Consider the following 22,706-nt stretch of genomic DNA (forward strand, 5'->3'; position numbering starts at 1 on the left):
TGGAATGTGGTCACCAACGCTCATAAACATCGCTTACATCGCCAATGCGCCACCAACCTTGGGAATTAAGATGTTATGTCCCTTGTGCCTATAATTACACTGGCTCACCTTCAAACCGGAACACAACAATAGCTGGTGGTAGTGGTGGTAGGCCACTAGTAAACAGATTATTTATGTATATATGTATGAGTACTTACATTTGTACTGTTGTTGGCACAATTTAGAAAAAAGCTGATCTTCAAACGGTTGAACAGATTTTCTTTAATCACATCTAAGAATATTCTCGATTAATCACTTTTCAAGCAAAATCGAAATAGTTTTATCCATTAAGGAGCTACGATGACACAGATATAATAATAATAAGTATCGGCCAGTAGTGGTATTTGGTCCTTCAAGCCGGATTCATAACAGATGCAAAATTGACAGTAAATATACAATAAGTTCATATGTTTTAATATTGTTCAAGTAAACTATACAAGGCACCACAGATAAAATTAAGTATTGATTGAACAACAAATAGTCAGTTGTTAGTTGTTCCATCCAAAGCAAATTATTCTGATATCTGTGACGGAATACTGTCTTTAATCGCGAATAATTAAATAAAAACATTTCGAATAATTATATTAAATATATATTTTTACATATTCAACAAATAAATTAATTGAAATAAACGTTGCGTCTATTATTTACAATGTAATCAACATATTTATCACACATGTCCATTTACATGTTTGACGGCCCACTTCAAACCTCTTCCGTATCGACCTCCTTTCATTACTCATAATAGTATATCCATTTATTATTTCTACTTGTTGCTTCCTCGGAATCATATCGTATTTCGCTATTTCTCCATGCCGTATGTAGACATAAAAGGGGGTCCAATGACTACTTGTGTCCGGTCGCCATATTAGTTGTTTTGTATATGTATATTGTTAAAAGGTATTGTATAAATGTTAATTTTATTTAAGTATTGTACAATTGTCTTAAGTTTATAAATGTGCCACAGCCAGGCTGGTCAAGGCTTCGTTCTTGAGGATGTTATGACCTTAGAAATATAGTTTATTGTAATGGGCGATACAAAACTTAAAACCAAATACACTGAACTCTGATTATTCGTTGTAACTATAGCAGTAAGTCGTTTGTAATTGTAAAATTTCAATCAAACGAAAGTCGTTCGGGCATTCAATTAAACTATTTAGTAAAACTTCGATGTAGTTGATGAAATTAGAAGTTTTAACTAGAAGCCGGTGACGTTACGTATAGCCTTTTCCTCGTCTCGGGGCGACATCTGTCGGTTGGAGTGGAACTCCATGGTAAAGGTAGCCAGGCCCGAGGACAGCGACCTGACCGTCGTGGAGTACCCGAGCAGCTCGGACAGCGGCGCCAAGCATTGTATCACCTACAATAAGCAAATATTTATTACTTGCAAAAGAAATGCCATATTTTTATATATAGCAATATTTTTACTATATTTAAATACGATTTTTCTGAAATGAGATTTCATTCTACAGTTCATATTCTAAACTACCTTTCCATATTATATATTACATAAATATAAATTATCGTATGTGTGTGTGTGGATGTGTGTGTGCGTGTGCGTGTGCGTGTGTGTGTGTGTGTGTGTGTGTGTGTGTCGCATTGATATCTTTGGAAAGCTCCAATGATGAGATATGTATGTACTACAGCTCCAGTTTAAGTATTAGTTAGTAGATTTCTCATTTACTCTATCGATACCAAATAAATATGATAATAACAATAATATTATACAAGAGAGCTTTAGGACCACTGCTGGCTAGCAACTTGCTTTGCAGACCGCAACATGATAATAATTGTAAGGTGTGTTATGATGTGTGTTGCTGCGATCAGCAGCGCTCGTGTGGCGCTCGTGTGGCGCACGTGTACCTTGTTCCCGTGGCGCAGCTGTATGTGCTGCACCTCGGCGCGCCGGCGGGCCAGGTCGGCGAGCAGGCGCGCCGAGTGCGACTCGGGCACCACCAGCTCCAGGAACATCACCGGCTCCAGCAGCACCGACTCCGCTTCCTCGAACACCTTCGTGTTTGAAATTACATATATTTTCAGTAATACTCCGTCTGTGTTTTGTGTCCAACGGACAAAAGCCGACTCTCCTCGTTAGGTAAAATCTTAGAGTCTACGTAATATCCAACTCGCATCGGAACGGCATGGTTGGATATTACGCTTGTATCAAAATTTCACCCGACACAAGCATATCTCACACGACGTTTTCCTTCAGCGCGGAGCATGAGATTATTAAAACGAATGAAGTACATAAACACTGTTAAGGATCCATGTTTCCTCAACTTGGCCAATTATACTTTATCTGTGATTCATGTCCTATATTTAGTTTTATAACAGCGTCAGTTCTCGCGGACTCTGCAAAAGTTTCAGAATCTATAGCTGTAAGTTTTTTTAATACTCGGCTACGGAGCGCCTCACCTTCCTGAGGCACTGCGCGACCGCGGCCGTGACGGTCGCGTCCGCGGAGCCGCGGGACACTTCCAGCCAGTGCAGCGTCACCTGCACGTCCACCAACTGGCGGGTGGGAGATATCAGGGTCGTTAATTACAATATGTGCTTCAGACGTGAGGAAGGGAGTGGGCACCAGGATGATGGTGGATTCATTGGCAATGTAAGAAATATTAACCATCCCCTACATCGAAAATGAACTGAGATGTAATGTCCCCCGGGCCGGTAGTCACACCCTTCATGTCGGAACACAACAGCGCTAAGTATCGCTGTTTGGTGGTAGAATAAGTCGTGAGGGGCTGGTGGTGGTGTAGAATTTTAATACCCCATTTCACTTTTTGTTTTCAACGTTCGCTTCAACGTCATTTAAAAGCTTAAAGGACACCCTGGATTTAGGAGTCCGACAAAAGGGGGGTTGTGTCACATGTGTTACGGGACGGTAGCGTAAGGCGGCGCTCACGGGGCAGGCGAGGCGCGGGCCGCGCAGCAGGGCGCCCGCCGCGCCGCGCCGCGCCGCCCGCCCGTGGCGCGGCCACACCGCCGCCAGCTGCGCCGCGCTCTCCGCCGAGCGGTCCAGCCTGCACACACACGCGGTACACTGAGCCTGCGTTCCGTGCCAGACTCGTATTTTTTATTTTAAATTTTAAAAATACTAAGTATCATCAGCAAACAATACAATATCACTCCTATTTAAAAAAATACGTAATTTATATATATATATATATACCGTAACACCCTGTGAATGTCCTGTGGCTAAAGGCCTCCTCTCCTCTTTTTGAGAATATATATGTATCAAAAAGAGAAAAAAAAGCCTAAAATTCCCCCCTTAAAGTCCCCAAGGAACGCCCTTGTTATGCACGCTTGTGCTCTTTAACAAGTATGAAGCAGTAATATGAAGAAATTTCTGCTTAATATAATATAAACAGAAATAAATTTCAAAAAAAGAACACTAAGTTTATTCAATATATTTTTTAACATTAATAAACTAATTATATATGTCACCGTAAATCTCGCAAGATTATAAACTATCAAAATATTATGAACCGTAACATACTGCTTACAATTTATCGCTTTGTTTTTCGTCGTGAAACGGCATGCGACGGAACGCACCTCACGCGCTGATTGGTTGGACGTCATGTGCGCTCCGCGCCGCCATATTTTTTTTTGAGGATATTCCGTCTAAATTTTAAGAGAAATCTAATAGACGCAATGACGATTTCCTTCTCACTTACACAAGAAACAGAAAGAAAATTACGTTATAAATGGTTTAGACAGATATATATCAAGATCAAATCTTTCGTCCCTTATCGCGTAACCAGTTTTGCTGTTGGTGCGTTCATTGTTTTTTGTTCAATTTTCGCTTATTTTTATGTTAGAAAACGATTCTAATTCAGTGAAAAGGCCGAGAAACAATCCTTATATAATATCGAAGGTTATACAATGGTGCATTGTCGTATTATTTCATGTTAATGCGATATCAAGAAGAAAATTGCCGGCGTGTGTTTCACGTGTAAGTACGACTATTTTGTCCCTAATTATAGTTTGTCAGTGATGTTTATTTATGTAAAAAAAAAAAAAAAGAACGCGTGAATCTTAACCGATGATCGTGGGTTCAAACCCGGGCAAGCACCACTGAATTTTCATGTGCTTAATTTGTGATTATAATTCATCTCGTGCTTTACGGTGAAGGAAAACATCGTGAGGAAACCTGCATGTGTCTAATTTCACTGAAATTCTGAAATATGTGAATTCTACCAACCCGCATTGGAGCAGCGTGGTGGAATAAGCTCCAAACCTTCTCCTCAAAAAAGGAGAGGAGGCCTTAGCCCAGCAGTGGGACATTCACAGGCTGTTACGGTTACGGTACGGTACGGTTTATTTATGCCATAGCATGACGGAACCTTATATTGCATTAAAATCCTGAAGATAATGCCAGTTTTTATCTTCATAACCTATAATTGATGTGCCTTCCGGAAAACATACAGTATTGCTGTGAAGAAGCAGTCGTATACTTACTTTAATCTGTGGTCGATTGCTACCTTAGACAACTTAGTTCACCTGAATGACACTAGGTGGCGCTAGTTTACCAGCAAGTGCGCGGAAACCGTATTATTTCATAGCGTTGTGTACTTTCGCCAAAGGTGGTCGAAATAATTCTGAAGTAATTCAGTTGCAAATAACATTTCTATCTATCTTATGAAGTTTTGTGAAAAATTAATTAACACATTGAATATTTTCGAACATTGAGTTGTTTTTCTATTTGAAATTATGGATCGCGCCCCGAATAAAAACGGTGAAGTTAGTGATTCGTATGTGCCTATTTCGGATGGTGTGTATACCGATAATAATCAGTGCCGCGAGGATGAGGATACCTCGAATTCAAGCAGTTCGAGCAACGAAGGTGAAAATGAGGGTACTCCCAGAAAGAAACGTCGGCTGGACTCCGGTCGATCCGAGAATCGACGCGTTATATGATCAGGTGAGTTTTCTTACAAATTTAATAATACATCAACATTGTGGGACTGATAGCAACAAATCCAGTAGTCACGTTAACTCGGACCAAGTAAATAATGTTAGCTCCTTTTTATCCAACCCGGTGTCCACTCGGTGTCAACAAAAACTCTAGTTTTTGTTGACACCGAGGATTTAGGTACATACAAGACAGAGTTTGACGAGAAAAAACACATGAAACCCGCCAATGGGAGTAGGTTAAAACAACTAAGAGAGTTACACCATTTTAACACACCCTTGTGGCAACACGTGCGCTACAATAAAGCATTAGCTGAAGTCACTGCATCTCCGGGATTTTGCAACCTTAAAATCAATGACGAATTGTGCTGCTTCAATAAAGGCAAAGACTTTTTGCCCCTACTGAACTATTTGTTGCGGGACTAACAAATGCTTTGCTGTACCAAAAGGATTTGTTGCAATCAGGCTTACAAGAAATACTAGATTGGGCTGTTTAATACCCAAGCTTGCTAAATAGTGACAATCTATTTAATAAAATGAGCGCTACGTTTGGTGGATCTTCCGCTTCCTACAAAAAATTCAGAACGCACACTACAGATCGTCTGTGGCAAGAGAGCGGAATGTGTGGAGATTAGACGTTCACGGCTCATATCAGAAATACCTAATAAAAGTATACAAACTGCTTTTCAAAATATTCCACCCAGCGAAGAATTTCTTTTTGACAAAGCAAAGCTACTGTCGCTTATTCAGTCCCTCGCAGGGCCACAATACTGGTTTGTTGTTGGTCACAAACTCAAACATTCAAACCAAAAGACAAATCTAGTCTGAAAAGGAAACTTAATGAACCCTCAACATCTAGAAGTTATAATCGCACGAGACCCAATTAACAAAGCTCAGATAAGAAACCACAAAATAAACAAACTTACAAAGGCAAAGCTGACAACAACAAGAAAACTAAAAACATTACATTTCGTAACAGAGATAAGAAAAAATGACTATCCGACTCAATCATTCAGGGGGGGTCACCTTGTACAATTCAAAGACAAATGGCAGACTTTGGAGGCAAACAAATTTATCATGACGGCAATCACAGGATCCCGAATACCTCTGTTCAAAAAACCCACCCTTGTTTGGCCTACAAAATCAATAATGGACCGGTATGCAACAAAAACTTCCCCGGCCATGACTCAAGTAATTCTCGAACTCCTGAATCAGAATATTCTTCAAGAAGTCAGGGCAAAATCTCCGAGTTTTATCTCCAAACTTTTCTTGCGGAAAAAAACGAGGGATCGATGCGCCCAATATTCGATCTCCGGGAACTGAACAAATATGTACAAACGAAACATTTTCGTTTGATTTCTCATACAAATGTGCCGGACTTTCTCCAACCTGGAGACTGGATGACAAAGATCGACATTTCGCAGCCTTACTTTCATGTCCCTATGGCAAAATCACACAGACCCTTTCGCAGAATCAGTTATCAAAAACGTATTTACGAGATGACGTGCCTGCATTTCGGTCTAGCTTCTGCACCGCACCTTTTCTCTTCCATCACATGCTGAGTCACGGAGACCCTACGTGCGAAAGATTGTCGAGTGCTAGTCTACCTAGACGACTTTCTTCTGGTGCATCAAAACCGAACCAAGTCGAGTCTTCAGGCTGCGGAAGCCGTAAGACACTTGAAATTATTGGGTTGGAAAGTAAATTTCCAGAAATCTGTCCTGACTCCCACACAAGACTTGGAATATCTAGGGATACGATGCCTAACGGCCAAGAACAAAATGACAGATTATTCAAAAGACGCATATGAGTCTACGACAATTACAAACAATGTTGGGACAGCTAAATTTTGCCAACTGTGTCATCCCACGGGCAGACTACATTGTCGCAATTTGCAAATCTTCCTGCGACGGTTCGACAAGAGATTTCCCCGCCAAGTGCAACGTATCCCGCAGAACGTTTACCGAGAAATGGTGTGGTGGTGCGGAGTCACTCACCACTCGTTATCGATACACAAGGAACTACCCATTTTCTGGCAACGGATGCCTCAGATGTGGGTTGGGGTGCTCAACTGGACGGAAAAGTGATGTCAGGGAACTGGTCACACTACCAGAGAAAATGGCACAGCAACAAGAAAGAACTATTCGCCATGAACTCAAAAACGCTAGTAAAGTCAAACAACAGACCTTGGAGTTACCGGATCGCCTGGGTGTTTCCACCCCCCAGCCTACTACCCAGGGTGTTGGCTCATCTAACCAACGGCATGGGAACTTATCTAGTAGTAGCGCCAGAGTGGCCTCAAGTTTTCTGGCTGCAAGACCTGAAATCGAGGGCTCTAGAGCAACCGCACGAGCTTCAGAATCTCTCGGAAGTTCTTATAGATGTGACAACATCGCAACCCCCTCCACCAGTGCAGACATTAGCCCTGAAAGTCTGGAAAATTGGGGGTGGGGCGAATAAATAAAATACTGGTCTATAGAGGAAAAAGAAATATTAAGAAAGAGTTGGCGACAATCATCCCTCACTACCTACTTTCCTGCAATAAGGAGATGGCTAGCTTGATGCTCCAGCTCACAGGTGAACCCAAAAATTCCTAAAGATCCTAGTGCACAAATCAGCAGTTATGACATTTTATGGGCCCCACGTAGAACAACAAACATTCACTGATTTCATTATCAAACATGTCCTTAAAGCGATTGGAACAGCTAAACCTAAAACTATAAAAAGCTCGCTTACATGGGACCCTAGATTGAAGAACGTGACTAGACTTGTCCTAAATTGGCTATCAACTAACCCCCCTAAAGACACCTTATTCGACTTGTCACGAAGGACGGCAACAGTTCTATTGCTATCCTCGGGACGGAGAATCCACGATCTGACCCTCTTAAAAATTTCTACAGAAAGTTTCCAGGATAATGGAGATAGCATCCTCTTGATACCAGCCTTTGAATCTAAAACCGACACTCACAACTATCGCCAATCTGCTTGGAAATTCTATATTGAAATTGAAAGTCACGTTAATTAGAGCACTCATTAAAAGAACACGTGTTAGGAGGTCAACTAGCCATAGCAGTTTAAATAACCTTTTTATCACTGTAAACGGTAATATTAAGGCAGCGTCCCGAACTGTAATCGAGAATTGGGTGCGTACAGTTCTTCAGGACAGTGGCATTAGACCTCCTACAGCTTCCCGGAAGCTGTAGGTTAGCGGTAGCTTCCCTTATTGTCGCGTGGAAATTGAAAATCATCCAGCACATTCTTCATTTAAAATATTTTCTATTAAAATATTTCCTTATATATATACATATAAATAAAAAAAAAACAAACAAAAAATTTAAATGAACGAAATTAATATATGGTTTTATATATCAATTTAATATTAAATTTCATCGCTATAATCTCGCGAAAATCTATAAAACTGTAAGACAGTATAGCCATAGCCATAAGCCATGATAGTAAATAAGAAAAATGTTATATTATATATGTATTATAGTGTGTATCTTTCAAAAATTTAAATACATTAAATTGATTGTTACATTTCAATTATTTATAATTTATTCATTTCATTACTCATTAATTTCATCATAGCGTTGTGCTTAAAATAATTCATATTTCACCAGCAGATAACAAACATGTCTTCACAGCAATGCTGTATGTTTTCCTCTCGGCACATAATACCGGTTTTATTTTTATATAAAACCGTAATATTATTTATCATGTTAGTGCTGCCAGCGACAGCTAAAAAATTTATTATATTTATATATTTATTTATATTTATTCGTTCTCCTATTTATCATTTCCGAATGACAACATTATTTAACATTCATCATGAATTTATAATAATATTAGATTCCGAGTCAAGAGGTTAACAAAGAAATACATGTGGCAACCATTCTTTAGTAATAATTTAATTGAGTGTTTTAGATTTCAACATCTGAGGAGAATGTTAATCCAGTACATATAAAGATGCTGAAGTACTATTGATAACGGAAATAAAAACAAACAATGCAACGGTTTTTGGGTGTAGTTGGAAGACAAAAAAATATTTTAATAAAAAAAATGTATAATAAATATTAAAAAATAAAATTTAATAATCTTATTTTGTTTTAGTTATACCCTGAAAATTATTTATCTCTCAAAACAGGGAATGCAGTTACTGTGGCAACATTATACGCACACATTAACAAACTATCTCTGTCTCAATCGCGGTTTCACGGCCCCTTGGTCTATTTGTTTCTCTGTCTACGGGATGTTCGGTCTCTTGGCGCTTATTTTGATCGAAACGAATGAATTAATACAATCGAAAATGAAATAATTTCGATATCCTTAACTCTGACTAACTGGACTAACTTAGTCATTAATGACGTAATTTTTTTAATGTATCAGAGTTCTGCAAAGAAAAGCGACGGACACCTGCAACACCGGAGGGTTTGACTAGGCTCTCTTCCGCCGCCGGTGAAAACTAGCAGTGTTTGTGCGATAGGAAATGCCTTAAAAATCGCGCTGAATGTTGTTGATATCATGACATTGAGGTATGGATGGAATCAAGAATTCTAAATATATAAATTTATATGATTACTGTCATGGCTGAAATTGTCCAGGAAGACCTTATCACCATTACCTATCTAAATAGTGCTATTCCTACAAAGCCAGTGCTAAGTATTATTTTCTCCATAGCACGCTCTAATTCGCTTACTTGAGCACTTTATCCGGAGTGACTCCCTTCAGATGCTTGGCCGACATGGTGACCTTGACTTGCTGCCGGGCGTTGCCGATCTTACGGTCAACGACCAGCGTGTGCTGAGCGGTGCCCACCAGCGTCTCCTTGTAAGAGATCTGAGGGGGACCCAGCTCCACGTCGATCTTGTACTCGCGGATAATACGTTCCTTTATTATTTCTAAATGTAGTTCGCCCATACCTAGACAAACATTTTCGATATATTAAGATTTAATTTTAACGATAATAAGGGCACATTGTAAAATTAAAAAAGGAAAATAATTTTAAATCGCTAACCGTATTTCGGGCACGGCGGCCGATGTCAAATACTCAATCAATGAGTGCGCAAACATTTACACTCTATTCTAACACTCTCATAGTCTGATGGATTTCAATCTGACACGATCTGAGATGGAACTGTAATACCGCCAACTATTTAACTCCGCTAACTATCTAAAATATTACCAGACACCCCAAAAACTTTTCCTACATACACCTGATACCCGAGGACCTGCTAACTTAAGCCAGCAAGCTGCCAGCGATGACTAGCACCTCGTGTAAAATAAGGTCGGAGAGAGTCAGTGAGTACGGACCGGCCAGCACGATCTGTCCGTGGTCGTCGTCGACGGAGACCCGCAGGCTGGGGTCCTCGCGCGCCAGCTCGGCCAGCGCCGCCTCCAGCGCCGGCTGCAGCGCCGCGCTGGGCGGCTCCGCGCTGCACGCGAACACGGCCTGCGGGACCGCGGCGCCTGCGGGCACGCACAGCTCGCGTCATATCATGTACGAATTAGGTTTATAATTGTAGTCAATTCCAGGGCACCCAGTAGATAACCGATAGACAAACTATTCCAAAAATCTAACTTACCTATTCCCAGCAGCTCTTCAGCGATCTCCACAGTCGTTGGTTCCGTGTCCATGGCCTGGAGTCGCAATCGAGCGCTGGGCATCATCAGCTCCTCCTTTACGACGGGGTCTTTTAACATCGCGGAGAGCTTCTCCTTGGCTCGGTTTGCTGCTGCTTGGGTAGAGGTGATGAGGTCTCCGGACATTGTTGCCTGAAATTTGAATATACACATTACATAAATATTATATTTAAGTATAATTTTCTATAAATAGCAACTTATATAGTGTAACGAACAATAAGCGATTTTTAATATATTTTTTTAAATGGTTGCATGAATGAATTATATATATATTTTTTTATATAGGGAGGTTCATATTCTCCAATCGTTTCCCGTTAAATCGATTATCATCTCACCTTAAGCGCACTGACGACAGCTATATTCCCGCCCGTAACCTTCTCCACCGGCTGGTACTCATCAGCCAACGCCACGTACAGCAGACCTGTCTGAATACATTGACCTTTAACTCTTTAATCTTAACCAAAGGTCGTGGACTTGGCCTGACTTCTTAGCTAAATTCTGTCATAATTGGTTATTTATGCTTAAAAGTGACGAAGCTTTTGGGGGGGTCAAACTTTTGGTGTTGACACTTCCAGATCAGTTCACTCACCTGTTCACTCTTGTCCTTCGCTAAATTGTAAATCTTCTGTCCCTTATTTATCTCTCCGCTGTAAAGCCTCAGAAAAGTGAGGACGCCCCTCTGATCATCGTGCTGTACTTTAAACACTTTCGCAGACAAATCCTTGTCGAAACTCTTGTATATGCTGTTCCCTTCGAAAGGGCAAGGTAGATACGATACCACGCCATCCATCAGAGTTTGTACTCCAATATTTTTGTATGAACTCCCGCATAAAATTGGAAAAGCTTTCATATTTATCGTACATCGTCTAACAGCCTCCGCAATTTCTATACTATTTATGTTATCCAATGATTCTTGCTGGATTATTGTTTCTGCTAGCTGATCGTCTAGAGAGGAAAGCGTGTCCACGACTTTTCTATGTTCATTTAGAGATGTTTCCCAAACTTTTCCATCAGATTTTTCCGTGAGTTTTCGCCGTGTCAAGTTCTGCCCTCGACCCTGTGTCCATATTACTTCTTCTAGGGTGATAAGGTCTATTAAACCTGTGACAAAATTCAACAGCAAACATAAATTTAATTTATTTAGGTACTAAGCAAACTAAAGTACTATCAAAGTCAGTACTAAAAGTATAAAATAAAGATGGTTAAAAGTATAAAGTAAAGATGGTGTTTGGTTATTGATAAAAACCTTAGGATATGACCAGATATGTTTTAAAGAGAATAATTATTATTTCTGGAATTATATTGTTTTTTTTTTTTAACCTGTAGGTATTACAAACGGTAGCATTACAGCAGTCTCTTAAAAAATAAATAGAATAAAAATGTCTTCCATAATTTATTTGGAACTTACCGATAAGCTTGCCCTCGTGCTGCACAGGTGAGTGCAGCACAAGCGGGGTGACCTGGAGTTTGTCCTGCACGGAGCGAGCGCAGGCAGCAACATCGGCGTCGCTGCGATCCAGCTTGTTAAGGTACAGCACGCGCGGCACTTTGTATGTGTCGGCCTGGCGCCACACCGTGAGGGTTTGGGCTTCTACACCTGAAAGCAACTAGAAACATAAGGCAACTTGAATCGAGTGAATATTGTTAAACATGCTATAAGACAAAATTATATTCCTCACCAGCTGATCCATCTAAGACAACAACAGCTCCATCTAACACAGCAAGACTCAGCTCTACTTCCATCGTGAAGTCGATGTGGCCGGGAGTATCAATCAGATTAATCTGATGACCTTGCCATGGGAAGGACACTGCTGCACCTGTTAAGCAACAATATTAATTATAATGTTAACGTTTTCAAATATTGTAAACCTCATTTGGCATAGTAGTTATTTAATTCAAAGATGCAAGACAATTCTCATAATATGTATGTCATAGTAAGTTCAAAAATTTTGTTTATTTACATTAATTAATTTAATTGTCAATTTTTATAATTATGTTTACTTCTTTTTTTTATAATTTTTTCAAGAGGCAGAATTCATTGCTTTTTCAAGAGGCAGACTTTATATACCTTAAGAGGCATTACCATTTGAGTCAAAGATATTGTCAAATTAGAAGTAAACAATACAATAAATATATAAAAATTAATAAAAATATGTACTTCCTAAGATAGTTTATAAAGTCATTGTATACTAATCAAATGGACCTTTTTGTTGCCTCAATAAAAATATTATTATGATACAATGTTATTATTATATAATATTATAATTGAAAGTAATATTTGCTTAAATTAATCCATAAAAACGAGTTTTGTTCCCAGAAAAATTAGCTATTGATAGAATTAATGTTTTTCACCTTTAATAAAAAATGCTAGAACTACTGTCAGATGAATAAAGTAATGGGCGTCATCAGGAAAGTATATTTAGGTAGGTATAAAGAAAGTTAGGTAATAATATTTTAAGGAAAGCTTACAAGTAATAGTGATTCCTCTCTGCCGTTCCTGTTCCATATAATCAGTGACCGTATTTCCATGGTGCACTTCTCCCATAGATCTAATGGTACCAGAGTAGAAGAGCATTCGCTCGGTTGTTGTAGTTTTACCTGAACAATATAAGTTATCACAACAAAATTTCATTTAGTTTTAAATACGGGTAATAAAGAGAATTGCAACTATGAGAAATATAACTATAATTAAAGATAGATAAATATATATTAATAGTTATATAATAATTTGAAAAATTAAATTAATGAGTACCAAATGTGATATAACCTAACCTGCATCTATATGTGCCAATATACCGATATTTCGAATTTTAGAACTGTTATTTTTTTCTTTTCTTTCTTCCGCACTACAATATCTTCGTATTTGGGCATTTCTCAGAAATTTTCTGTAATAATTCACAACACAAAAACTCTTCATATCCCCAATGTCAACAAAACAAAACAGATAGTAAATAATATCGTTTTGAATTTTTAAATGTCAATGTCATAAATTTAACGTTTCTGAACGTCATTTGTAATTTCCTTTTTCACAATATATCTGTCTCTCTCAAACCGTTAGAAGTATGGAGATGGCACCTGCGTCGATTTGTTTGTGTTGAATATTTGACGATATCAATTAAATTGATTGAAAACAAACTATATATATTGTCACAAATACTCACAATATGGGAGTACCAGCATTCTTCCGCTGGCTGAGCCGCAAATATCCAAGCGTTATTGTCGAATGTATTGAACAGAGGGTAAATAACCTTAACCTAAAATTGTTTTGAGAAATCAGCAACATATACTAATATTTATCAAACTTTTCAGCCAACCGACGTAGATGGCCAGCTCATACACGCAGACTCGTCATTACCAAACCCTAATGGGGTCGAATTTGACAATCTATATTTGGACATGAATGGAATCATCCATCCTTGTACGCATCCTGAAGACAAACCGCCGCCAAAGGATGAGGACGAGATGATGGTGGCGATCTTCGAATGTATTGACAGGCTGTTCCGCATCGTGCGGCCCAGGAAATTGTTGTACATGGCTATCGATGGAGTTGTAAGATTCAGTTGGAATATTTTTCAATGTCTAATTTTCCCGCTTCTTTATTTTTAACGTAATAAACATGTCTTATTAGATACACTTACATATAACAACAGCAACATAATTTTTATAAAAAAATCAAGTATATAACAATATTTACATAATTTAAATACTTACTATTACTTCAAACTTTTATGCACTAGGCGCCCAGAGCTAAGATGAATCAACAAAGATCTCGTCGATTCAGAGCCTCAAAGGAAACTCAAGAAAAGATTGAGGAGGTAGCTCGCATCAGGTCTGAACTTCAAGTAAAAGGAGCATACTTACCCCCTGAGAGACCCAAGGAGGCACACTTTGACTCTAACTGTATCACTCCTGGTACTCCATTCATGGATCGGCTCAGCAAGTGTTTGCACTATTATATACATGACAGGTAAAATTTTAAGTTGTTTTACATGTTTTTGTTTATATATCTTTTCTTCACAATGTATATACCATAAAGAGAAATTCTTAGAACAAAACTCATAATTTTTGGGCTAATTAATAATTATAATAACTATGCTCAGCTATTATATCCAGACTTAAATATATTTTTTTTAGGTTAAACAATGATCCCGGATGGAAAGGTGTTAAGGTTATTTTATCTGATGCTAATGTTCCCGGGGAAGGGGAACACAAGATTATGGACTATATTAGAAGACAAAGAGGTTTTGAAAAATTAATAATTACAATAATTAGCTTATTTCTAATAACAATTTTGTCTCAGATTTAATAAGAATACTAGATGATTGTCACATGATATCAAATATAAAATAATTGTCGATTTTTAACAACGCTGCTCTTATTGTAAATAAACATTACAGTGCAGAAATTAACAACTATATGCGTAATTAACAATTTTAATAAAATTGTTTTCAGCTCAACCAGACCATGACCCAAATACACAGCATGTATTATGCGGTGCTGATGCAGATCTCATCATGTTGGGTCTTGCGACACACGAGCCTAACTTCACCATAATCAGGGAGGAGTTCAAACCGAATAAGCCTAGACCCTGTGATGTTTGTGGTCAGCTAGGTATGTGTTTTTTTAACTATAATATATAAATTATGGAATTCATTATGTCAGTTTTTTTTTATATATAGAATAGGAAGGTGAACGAGCATATATGACAAATGAGCCCATAGACAATGCGCCAACAACCTTGGGAACTAAGATGTTATATCCTTTGTGCCTGTAATTGCCCTGGCTCAATCACCCTTCAAACTGGAACACAATAATACCAAGTACTGCTGTTTTGCGGTAGAATATCTGATGAGTGGGTGGTACCTACCCAGACGAGCTTGCACAAAGCTCTACCACCAGATATATTTTTTTCAGATTTTAATTATAGCAACACTGTTTCTCATTGTTGGTGAAACATAATAGTGAATTCATTCTGATTCATATTTATCAGGGCATGAGATGAAGGAATGCACAGGGACTACTCCAGATGCATCTCTAGTCCGTTCAGATCCCGCCTTTGGTAACCAGGACAGCTTCATTTTCGTGCGACTGAGCGTGTTGCGAGAATATCTTGAAAAAGTAAGTGCTAATCATATCAAAGTTTGATAATAATAATATGTACTAGTGAATTTACGTGGGTTGTGGGTATATGTGGGCTTGTATATTATTCCATATTTATGTATATTGTGAATTATTTATTTTATTTATGTTAATTATAAGTGCAAACTATGCCTTATTGTCTGGAAGAGATCATTGGAACTGATAAGGTCTTTGTATGTCTTCCTTTTTGTAACAATTAACTTATGATTGATTTTAACTCAATAAATAATTGTTTTTAAAGCTTTTTAAGATTATGAATTTGTTAAAATATGATCCTAGTAGCTTTAATGATAGACTTTCGTATTATTTCTGTCTGTTTGATAATATTATAGATTATAAATGTGAAAGTATTTGTTTATATTGCTCAAAAGTTTGTCAATAGCAAAACAATTAATTAATTATTACAAACAACTGCAACAAATGTTATTATATGAAATGTTTGATAGGAGCTGCAGATGCCCAACCTCCCATTTGACTACGACTTTGAGCGTGCCCTGGACGACTGGGTGTTCATGTGCTTCTTCGTGGGCAACGATTTCCTGCCGCATCTGCCCAGTCTCGAGATCAGGGAGGGGGCCGTGGATCGGCTCGTCAACCTATACAAAAAATGCGTCTACAAGACCAGAGTATGTTCGACCTTATTGAATTACTTTATTTACGTAGTAGGAAGACTTTGTGCAAGCTTTTCAGGGTAGGTACCACCGACTCATCTGATAATCTACGATACAGTATGTAGTGTTGTTGAGTTCAGGTACATAATATCTTAATTGCCAAGGTTGGTGGTACATTATTGATGTAAGGTATGTGTGGTGGTGACCACTTACCATTAAGCGGCTGATTGCCCATTGGTCTTTATTGGAAATATTTTAAACGGTGGAGTCACAATAAATAGTTACGTTAAAAAATCTTTTGTTTATTTGATAACAATGAGAAATAACTTAAATTTATGATTGGATTTTAATAAATTTATACTCCTCAGGGTTGGATCACGGATTCGGGCGATGTGAACTTAGATCGAGTTCAAGTTATAATGGACGAGTTGGGCCGCGTCGAGGACGAGATCTTCCGCCGGAGACACCAAAATGAAGTGAGCTTCAAGGCGCGCGAGAAGGCTAAGAAACAACAGAAGGTCAACTTTAGCTTACTGGAAAATACGCAGTTTGCACCAGCGGTGAGTTATAATTATGTTCCTCAATCAAATCTTAAACGCGCATAATAGCTTAAGAAGAAGTTGCTCTTTTTTTTAAACCTATCTTGAAGCCTGATACAACGAGCCACCTCACGGTAAGTGGTCAACCAGATATTGATAATGTGTCTGTCAGTTAATATAAATATTATTTACACCATACATCGTTAATCTGCTGTAAAAATGGTGACTAGTTCTCTAGACTTGTCGCCCTATTGCACACCCTCGGGTTACATTGTGTAGTAAATAGGCAAATATGTTGTATTAGTTTTCGCTCGCGTGGATGATAGTTTTAAAAAAGTATCTTATGGATTACCTTGGGAGTTTTAAGCTTGTTTTTACCAAATTTCATCAAAACAGTGGCCTAATCTTGAAACAGGCAGACACAATACAATACTTTCACATGAATAATATTAGTGTTAATAATTCTAAGTAATTTGCAAGGAAAATTTATATTTGGATGACTTTTTGGACGTTTGTAAAATTTTCTAATTTGATCAAACAATGCTAGGTATTAGGTATCATAATAAACTCATTATTATAGTAATTGTTTTATGCATGCCATGCGAGCCAATTTTAACAAGTATCCGAAACTGAAAATATATCTTCTTTTTTCCAGCCGCTAGGAGGCGCTTCGAAAACAGTGGAGAACGCTCGTCAAGAAGCCGCTAATATAAGACGGGCCGGAATGGAAGCTGTTGCCCAGGTGAGTCCAGTCTCGTAACGTAGTATGTATATCGATATACATGAATGTATAAACTGTGTTCCAAGGGTATGAGGAGTTAAGATAAACAAATCTTAGATATAAATATTCCATGCGATTTGCTAATAGCTCTGCTTATGTATATTATGTATACATCTTATGTACATTACGACAAACAGTTGTTGATTAATATCTATATTTAAATGCAATAAAATTTTATATAACTACTTATATGGCCTCTAATTTGACTTCAGAAGCTCGATAACATAGATGACGTCATCCAGGGTCCAGGTAGTTAATGTGTGTGTGTGTGTAGCGCGACGGCCCGGCGCGCGGGCGCAAGCGGTCGGCGAGCGCGGCGGGGCTGGACGGCGCGGGCGGCGCGGACGGCGCGGACGACGCGGGCGACGCGGACGCGCACGACGAGGTGCGCCTGTGGGAGGAGGGCTTCAAGGAGCGCTACTACGAGAGCAAGTTCGAGGTGGCGCGCGACAACCTCGAGTTCCGGTGCGTGCGACTGGACCTACTCCTACAGTAGACTCGCTTTGAATACGTTTTGTTGATGGAGACGTCAACTTTTTTAATCATATTCTCTTCCTACATGACAAATGAGCAAACCGTTGACTGTGCGGATGTACATTGCACCATTAGACGATGAAGATATAAAAAAAATATCTTAAGGGTTTAACGATAATCGAATGTTGGAAACGTTGATTAAATTATAAATCAGTATAGAGTTGTGACGTGACTGATACGAATACTGCGTAGGTACCGCGTGGCGCTGCAGTACGTGCGCGGCCTGTGCTGGGTGCTCCGCTACTACTACCAGGGCTGCGCAAGCTGGAAGTGGTACTTCCCCTACCACTACGCGCCCTTCGCCTCTGATTTCGTCAACATACAGGGACTGTCCACCAAGTTCGAGAAGGGCACGCAACCCGTGAGTCTTGTCTCCTTTTAATTTACCAAAATTATTAGAAATTATAATAGAAAGAAAAAAAGTCTTATTGATTTGATTAATTGTATTTCGCTCCGACACGCAACTAGATATGTATATGACATAATTGCTGATGAGATTTAGGATATTACTATTGCGTCTAAAGTAAAATAAAACAATATTAAAATATAGTGATAATTTTTTTTACAATTAACTCGATTGATTTAATTAATTTATACAAAGTGTAGTACAATGTTCTGTGTCCGTGTGTGCAGTTCCGCCCCCTGGAGCAGCTGATGGGGGTGTTCCCGGCCGCCAGCGCGCAGCACGTGCCGCAGCCCTGGGCCACGCTCATGAGCGACCCCGTGCGTATACAACAGCCTTACGTTTATTTTAGTAGACATCATCTACCAGCGTAGATACTCCTCTTGCTTATGCCACTTCTCAGTAGAAGCAGAACCTTTAGTAGATTAGTACACATGGTCACAACTGCCCATAGACATTGTAAGTAATTATATCTCATACTATATTGTAAGTATGAGATTATGTAAAACAGAATTAAACACATTAGGTGTATATTATTTACATTAGCATCGCAATATATTGCTACACATGATATAATTATTTAATAGCTATTTTATTAATTGTTCCTATAGTTAGCTAGCTTAGTTTAATAAAAACTTATTTTATCTCCTTTCACTCCTAATTGCCCTTAAGATCTGAGAGATTGCTAGTTTTCACAGATTATATAACAATTTCTAAAACATCTGTTTTTTTTCTAGTTTTCTCCAATAATCGACTTTTATCCAACGGACTTTAAGATCGATTTGAATGGTAAGAAGTTCGCGTGGCAAGGAGTCGCCTTGCTACCCTTCGTTGACGAGACAAGACTGTTCAAAGCTCTGGAACCGTACTACAAGGAACTGACGCAAGCAGAAAGTGAGTTTTTGTATACATTTTTTTTATCAAAATATAAAGATTTATACTTAAAAGAAATTGATTTATAAAATACATAGAAACTGTATTGATACAATACATATATGTACCGTAACCGTAACTGTAACAGCCTGTGAATGTCCCACTGCTGGGCTAAAAGCCTCCTCTCCTCTATTTGAGGAGAAGGTTTGGAGCTTATTCCACCACGCTGCTCCAATGCGGGTTGGTGGAATACACATGTGGCAGAATTTCAGTGAAATTAGACACATGCAGGTTTCCTCACGATGTTTTCCTTCACCGTGAAGCACGAGATGAATTATAATCGCATATATGTACAATAATAATAAATAGTAAAGTTTTTATTTTAAAAAGACTTGAAAATTGACACTTAAATGTATTTTCATTTATGCAGGCCCTACAAGGTAGAGAAAAGCAAAAGAATGTTTGTCAGGTTTTCGCTGCATTATCGCTTATCATAAATTAAATTATTCGCCTGCAGAACAACGCAACACCAAGGGCCACGACCGCCTGTACGTGTCTCCCGCTAACAAGTGTTACGACTTCCTGCTGGCGCTGTACACGGAGGCCGGCGACGACCTGCGGAGACTCATCGAGGCCGACCAGCGCTACCCTTTCCGCTGCGAGGGGGTGCGGGGGGACGTCATGCTCAGTGTCGACAACGTCTGCACGGGCGGGTGAGTCCTCGCTTTTTTTTCACGCAGTGGAAAGAAATAATATGGAGCTGCAAAGTTTAATATGAATATGAGTGATGTCATTAATTCATTCGTTCATTCACAAAGTTATTCAAGTAGCAAACTTCTTAACAAAATATTCGATACATGTTTACGATTACATGTAAGAAGTGGAGGGAGATTTCTCTATGTAAGGAATCTCAACTAAACATTCGGAGACGCGTGAGTGTCAACGCTTTGGTGGATCTAGAATTGTATGCGAGTGTCCCGTGCAGGCAGCTGTCGTCGCCCGTGATCGGGCTGAGCCCGGTGCTGGGCAACCGCGTGGTGTGCGTGCGGTTCCAGGACCCGCAGTACCCGGACGAGTTCGTGTTCCCGGCGCGGCGGCTGCGCGGAGCCCAGCAGCCCGCGCGGGTGCTCAAGCCGGGCAACCTGAGCCACGAGCAGAACAGGAACTGGAGGCCGCAGATCGGTGAGCTTCAACTCCGGTCGGCGGAGTGTGCCTCCTGCCTTGCGCCAACCCTTCTCAGGGATGGCTGCCGTTACCTGATGTCAGCTAACTCTTTTTTTTTTAATTATGTAGTACTTTTCAAATTATATCGATGAACTAGTTCATTTAACCGTTTCGTACTTTCGATTAAAGTCAATATAACTTGTTTTTTATAAATTTGTCAAGTCAATATGAATTGTGGTTTATAAAAATAATATGAGCCGAGAAAGATCTCACGTCCAACGAAAAGTCGTCACTCGGCCGACACTTGACTGTCACCTCAGTCCATATTCTTCGTAATGGCGACCCCAAAGGTGCCCCAAGTGATGTGGTGTTGGTGCGCAGGCATGGTGCGCGCCAGCAGCCAGGCGTCGCTGGAGGCGGCCGGCCACCGCATGCTGGGCCACGCCCTGCCGCGCGCGCACTACGCCTCCGTGCCGCCCCCGCACAGTCAGTACCGAGCGCGCACTTGCTCTCCGATATGCTTATGTTTAACCTCAAACAACACTGCGCACCCATATAATATTTACACACTGCGAATACCGATTTTTTTATAATGTAGCTAGATGAACCACCTGATGATGAACGGTCACCACTGCCAATGGACATTGGCGCCGTGAAAAATAATAACCGTTCCTTACTTCAACCATGCGCTACCGCCAACCTAAGATGTTATGTCCCTTGTGCCTGGTGTGACTAGGTCGGTCACCCTTCTAACCGGAACACAACAAAGCTAAGTATTACTGTTTGGTGGTAGAAAAGGTGACGAAAGGGTGGTACCTACCTAAACGGACTTGAACAGAGCCCTACCATCAAGTAATATCATTTGGCCAAAATGAAATACAGTCAAACTAGATAGATCTATATATAACTCAAGATATTAATTTTTAAAGTTTTTTTAGGATTTAACATACTTTATTACTCAAAACAGACCTATAAAGTTACATTGTTCTACATAAAGGGAAGTTTAACTAATTTACACTTAATCTAAATATACAAGGCCTTACTTAAAAATAAATAAAACAATAATTTTAAATTTATCTTATATCATTATGAAGTAAGTAACAGCCTGTTAATGTCCCACTGTTGGGCTAAGGCTTCCTCTCCCTTTTTGAGGAGAAGGTTTGCAGCTTATTCCACCACGCTGCTCCAATGCCGGTTGGTAGAATACACATGTGGCAGAATTTCAATGAAATTAGACACATGCAGGTTTCCTCCCGAGGTTTCCTTCGCTGTCAAGCACGAGATGAATTATAAACACTAATTAAGCACATGAATATTCAGTGGTGCTTGCCCGGGTCCCACCACCCACGATCATCGGCTAAGATTCACGCGGTCTAACCACTGGGCCATCTCGACATTTCGAAGTAAAGATACATAATAACACAGAAAAATTAATATGCTTTAACCCCATAGTAATAAGGGTCACAACGTTACGTTGCGCAAGAAAATATCCGGACAAATTATTTGAAACAATCAAATTTGAAATATTTTTCTTTTTTGGGAAATGTACTTTTATATGTATGTGTGATATTAGTTTTATGATAAGAAATACGATATCGCGTTTGGGATTGGTTGTTTTTTTTTTTTTTTTAATATTCAGTAATAAAATTCGTACCCTTCTATATATGAAGTATAAATGAAGCTTGTAATTACGTCAATCCGTCGCGGAGGGGAGGTCACGTGACGCAATTATGTACATGAAGTGACGGCTGTTTGGCTGAAAACAAAACGAACGTTTGACGTCATCTGATTGATATTGCTCGTGAACTACCTATGTGATTGGTAGGATTATTTATATTGGGTTTAATTATGATATTGTACGATGTAAGTGTGTAACGGACGACTTTACATAATGTAGCTATATAATTTTATATAAAATTATATAATGAGCTAAATAAGGCCGCAGATCTTTAGATTCTGGATTCAAAACTCAAGTCGGCCCGTTAAAAATTATTGGTATTTTCTATCGAAAAATTCTCAGAACAGTTCGGAGTCTGGAAGTTGAAAGTGTGTACACTCCCGTCCTCGGA

General features: G+C 39.2%; 2 protein-coding genes across 5 annotated transcripts in view; one reads left to right on the forward strand and one right to left on the reverse strand.

Moving 5' to 3' along the window:
• Positions 1–615: 615 nt before the first annotated feature.
• LOC126776081 (ribosome-releasing factor 2, mitochondrial) lies at positions 616–13,524 on the reverse strand. 2 transcript variants are annotated; one of them, XM_050498354.1, is made up of 13 exons: positions 13,366–13,524; positions 13,063–13,191; positions 12,273–12,410; positions 12,002–12,190; positions 11,183–11,694; positions 10,929–11,018; positions 10,536–10,725; positions 10,264–10,419; positions 9,650–9,872; positions 2,945–3,062; positions 2,455–2,550; positions 1,903–2,049; positions 616–1,399 (listed from the first exon to the last, which is right to left on the reverse strand). In XM_050498354.1, the coding sequence occupies exons 1-13, from the start codon at positions 13,508–13,510 to the stop codon at positions 1,238–1,240; spliced, it is 2,295 nt and encodes a 764-aa protein (XP_050354311.1). In that variant the 5' UTR covers positions 13,511–13,524; the 3' UTR covers positions 616–1,237. The 2 variants fall into 2 exon arrangements, with proteins under 2 accessions (XP_050354311.1, XP_050354312.1); XM_050498355.1 differs by lacking the exon at positions 13,366–13,524 and having other exon boundaries at positions 12,002–12,200; positions 13,063–13,190.
• Positions 13,525–13,662: 138 nt separating this feature from the next.
• The window catches only part of LOC126775888 (5'-3' exoribonuclease 2 homolog), a 125,987-nt gene continuing 116,943 nt past the window's right edge, over positions 13,663–22,706 (forward strand). For all 3 annotated transcript variants that reach the window (XR_007669918.1, XM_050498044.1, XM_050498046.1), the window contains exons 1-16: positions 13,663–13,832; positions 13,903–14,142; positions 14,331–14,560; positions 14,728–14,834; positions 15,046–15,204; positions 15,584–15,711; positions 16,179–16,358; positions 16,712–16,903; positions 17,538–17,624; positions 17,938–18,128; positions 18,390–18,558; positions 18,831–18,920; positions 19,338–19,494; positions 19,991–20,186; positions 20,459–20,655; positions 21,019–21,123. Coding sequence is in view for 2 of the 3 variants with exons in the window: in XM_050498044.1 (XP_050354001.1) it covers positions 13,758–13,832; positions 13,903–14,142; positions 14,331–14,560; positions 14,728–14,834; positions 15,046–15,204; positions 15,584–15,711; positions 16,179–16,358; positions 16,712–16,903; positions 17,538–17,624; positions 17,938–18,128; positions 18,390–18,558; positions 18,831–18,920; positions 19,338–19,494; positions 19,991–20,186; positions 20,459–20,655; positions 21,019–21,123 (2,503 nt within the window). In the remaining variant the exon portion in view is untranslated. The remainder of the gene's footprint in view (positions 13,833–13,902; positions 14,143–14,330; positions 14,561–14,727; positions 14,835–15,045; positions 15,205–15,583; positions 15,712–16,178; positions 16,359–16,711; positions 16,904–17,537; positions 17,625–17,937; positions 18,129–18,389; positions 18,559–18,830; positions 18,921–19,337; positions 19,495–19,990; positions 20,187–20,458; positions 20,656–21,018; positions 21,124–22,706) is intronic.

The sequence above is a fragment of the Nymphalis io genome, chromosome 19 (assembly GCF_905147045.1).
Source record: "Nymphalis io chromosome 19, ilAglIoxx1.1, whole genome shotgun sequence".
In the NCBI taxonomy this organism is placed as follows: domain Eukaryota; kingdom Metazoa; phylum Arthropoda; class Insecta; order Lepidoptera; family Nymphalidae; genus Nymphalis; species Nymphalis io.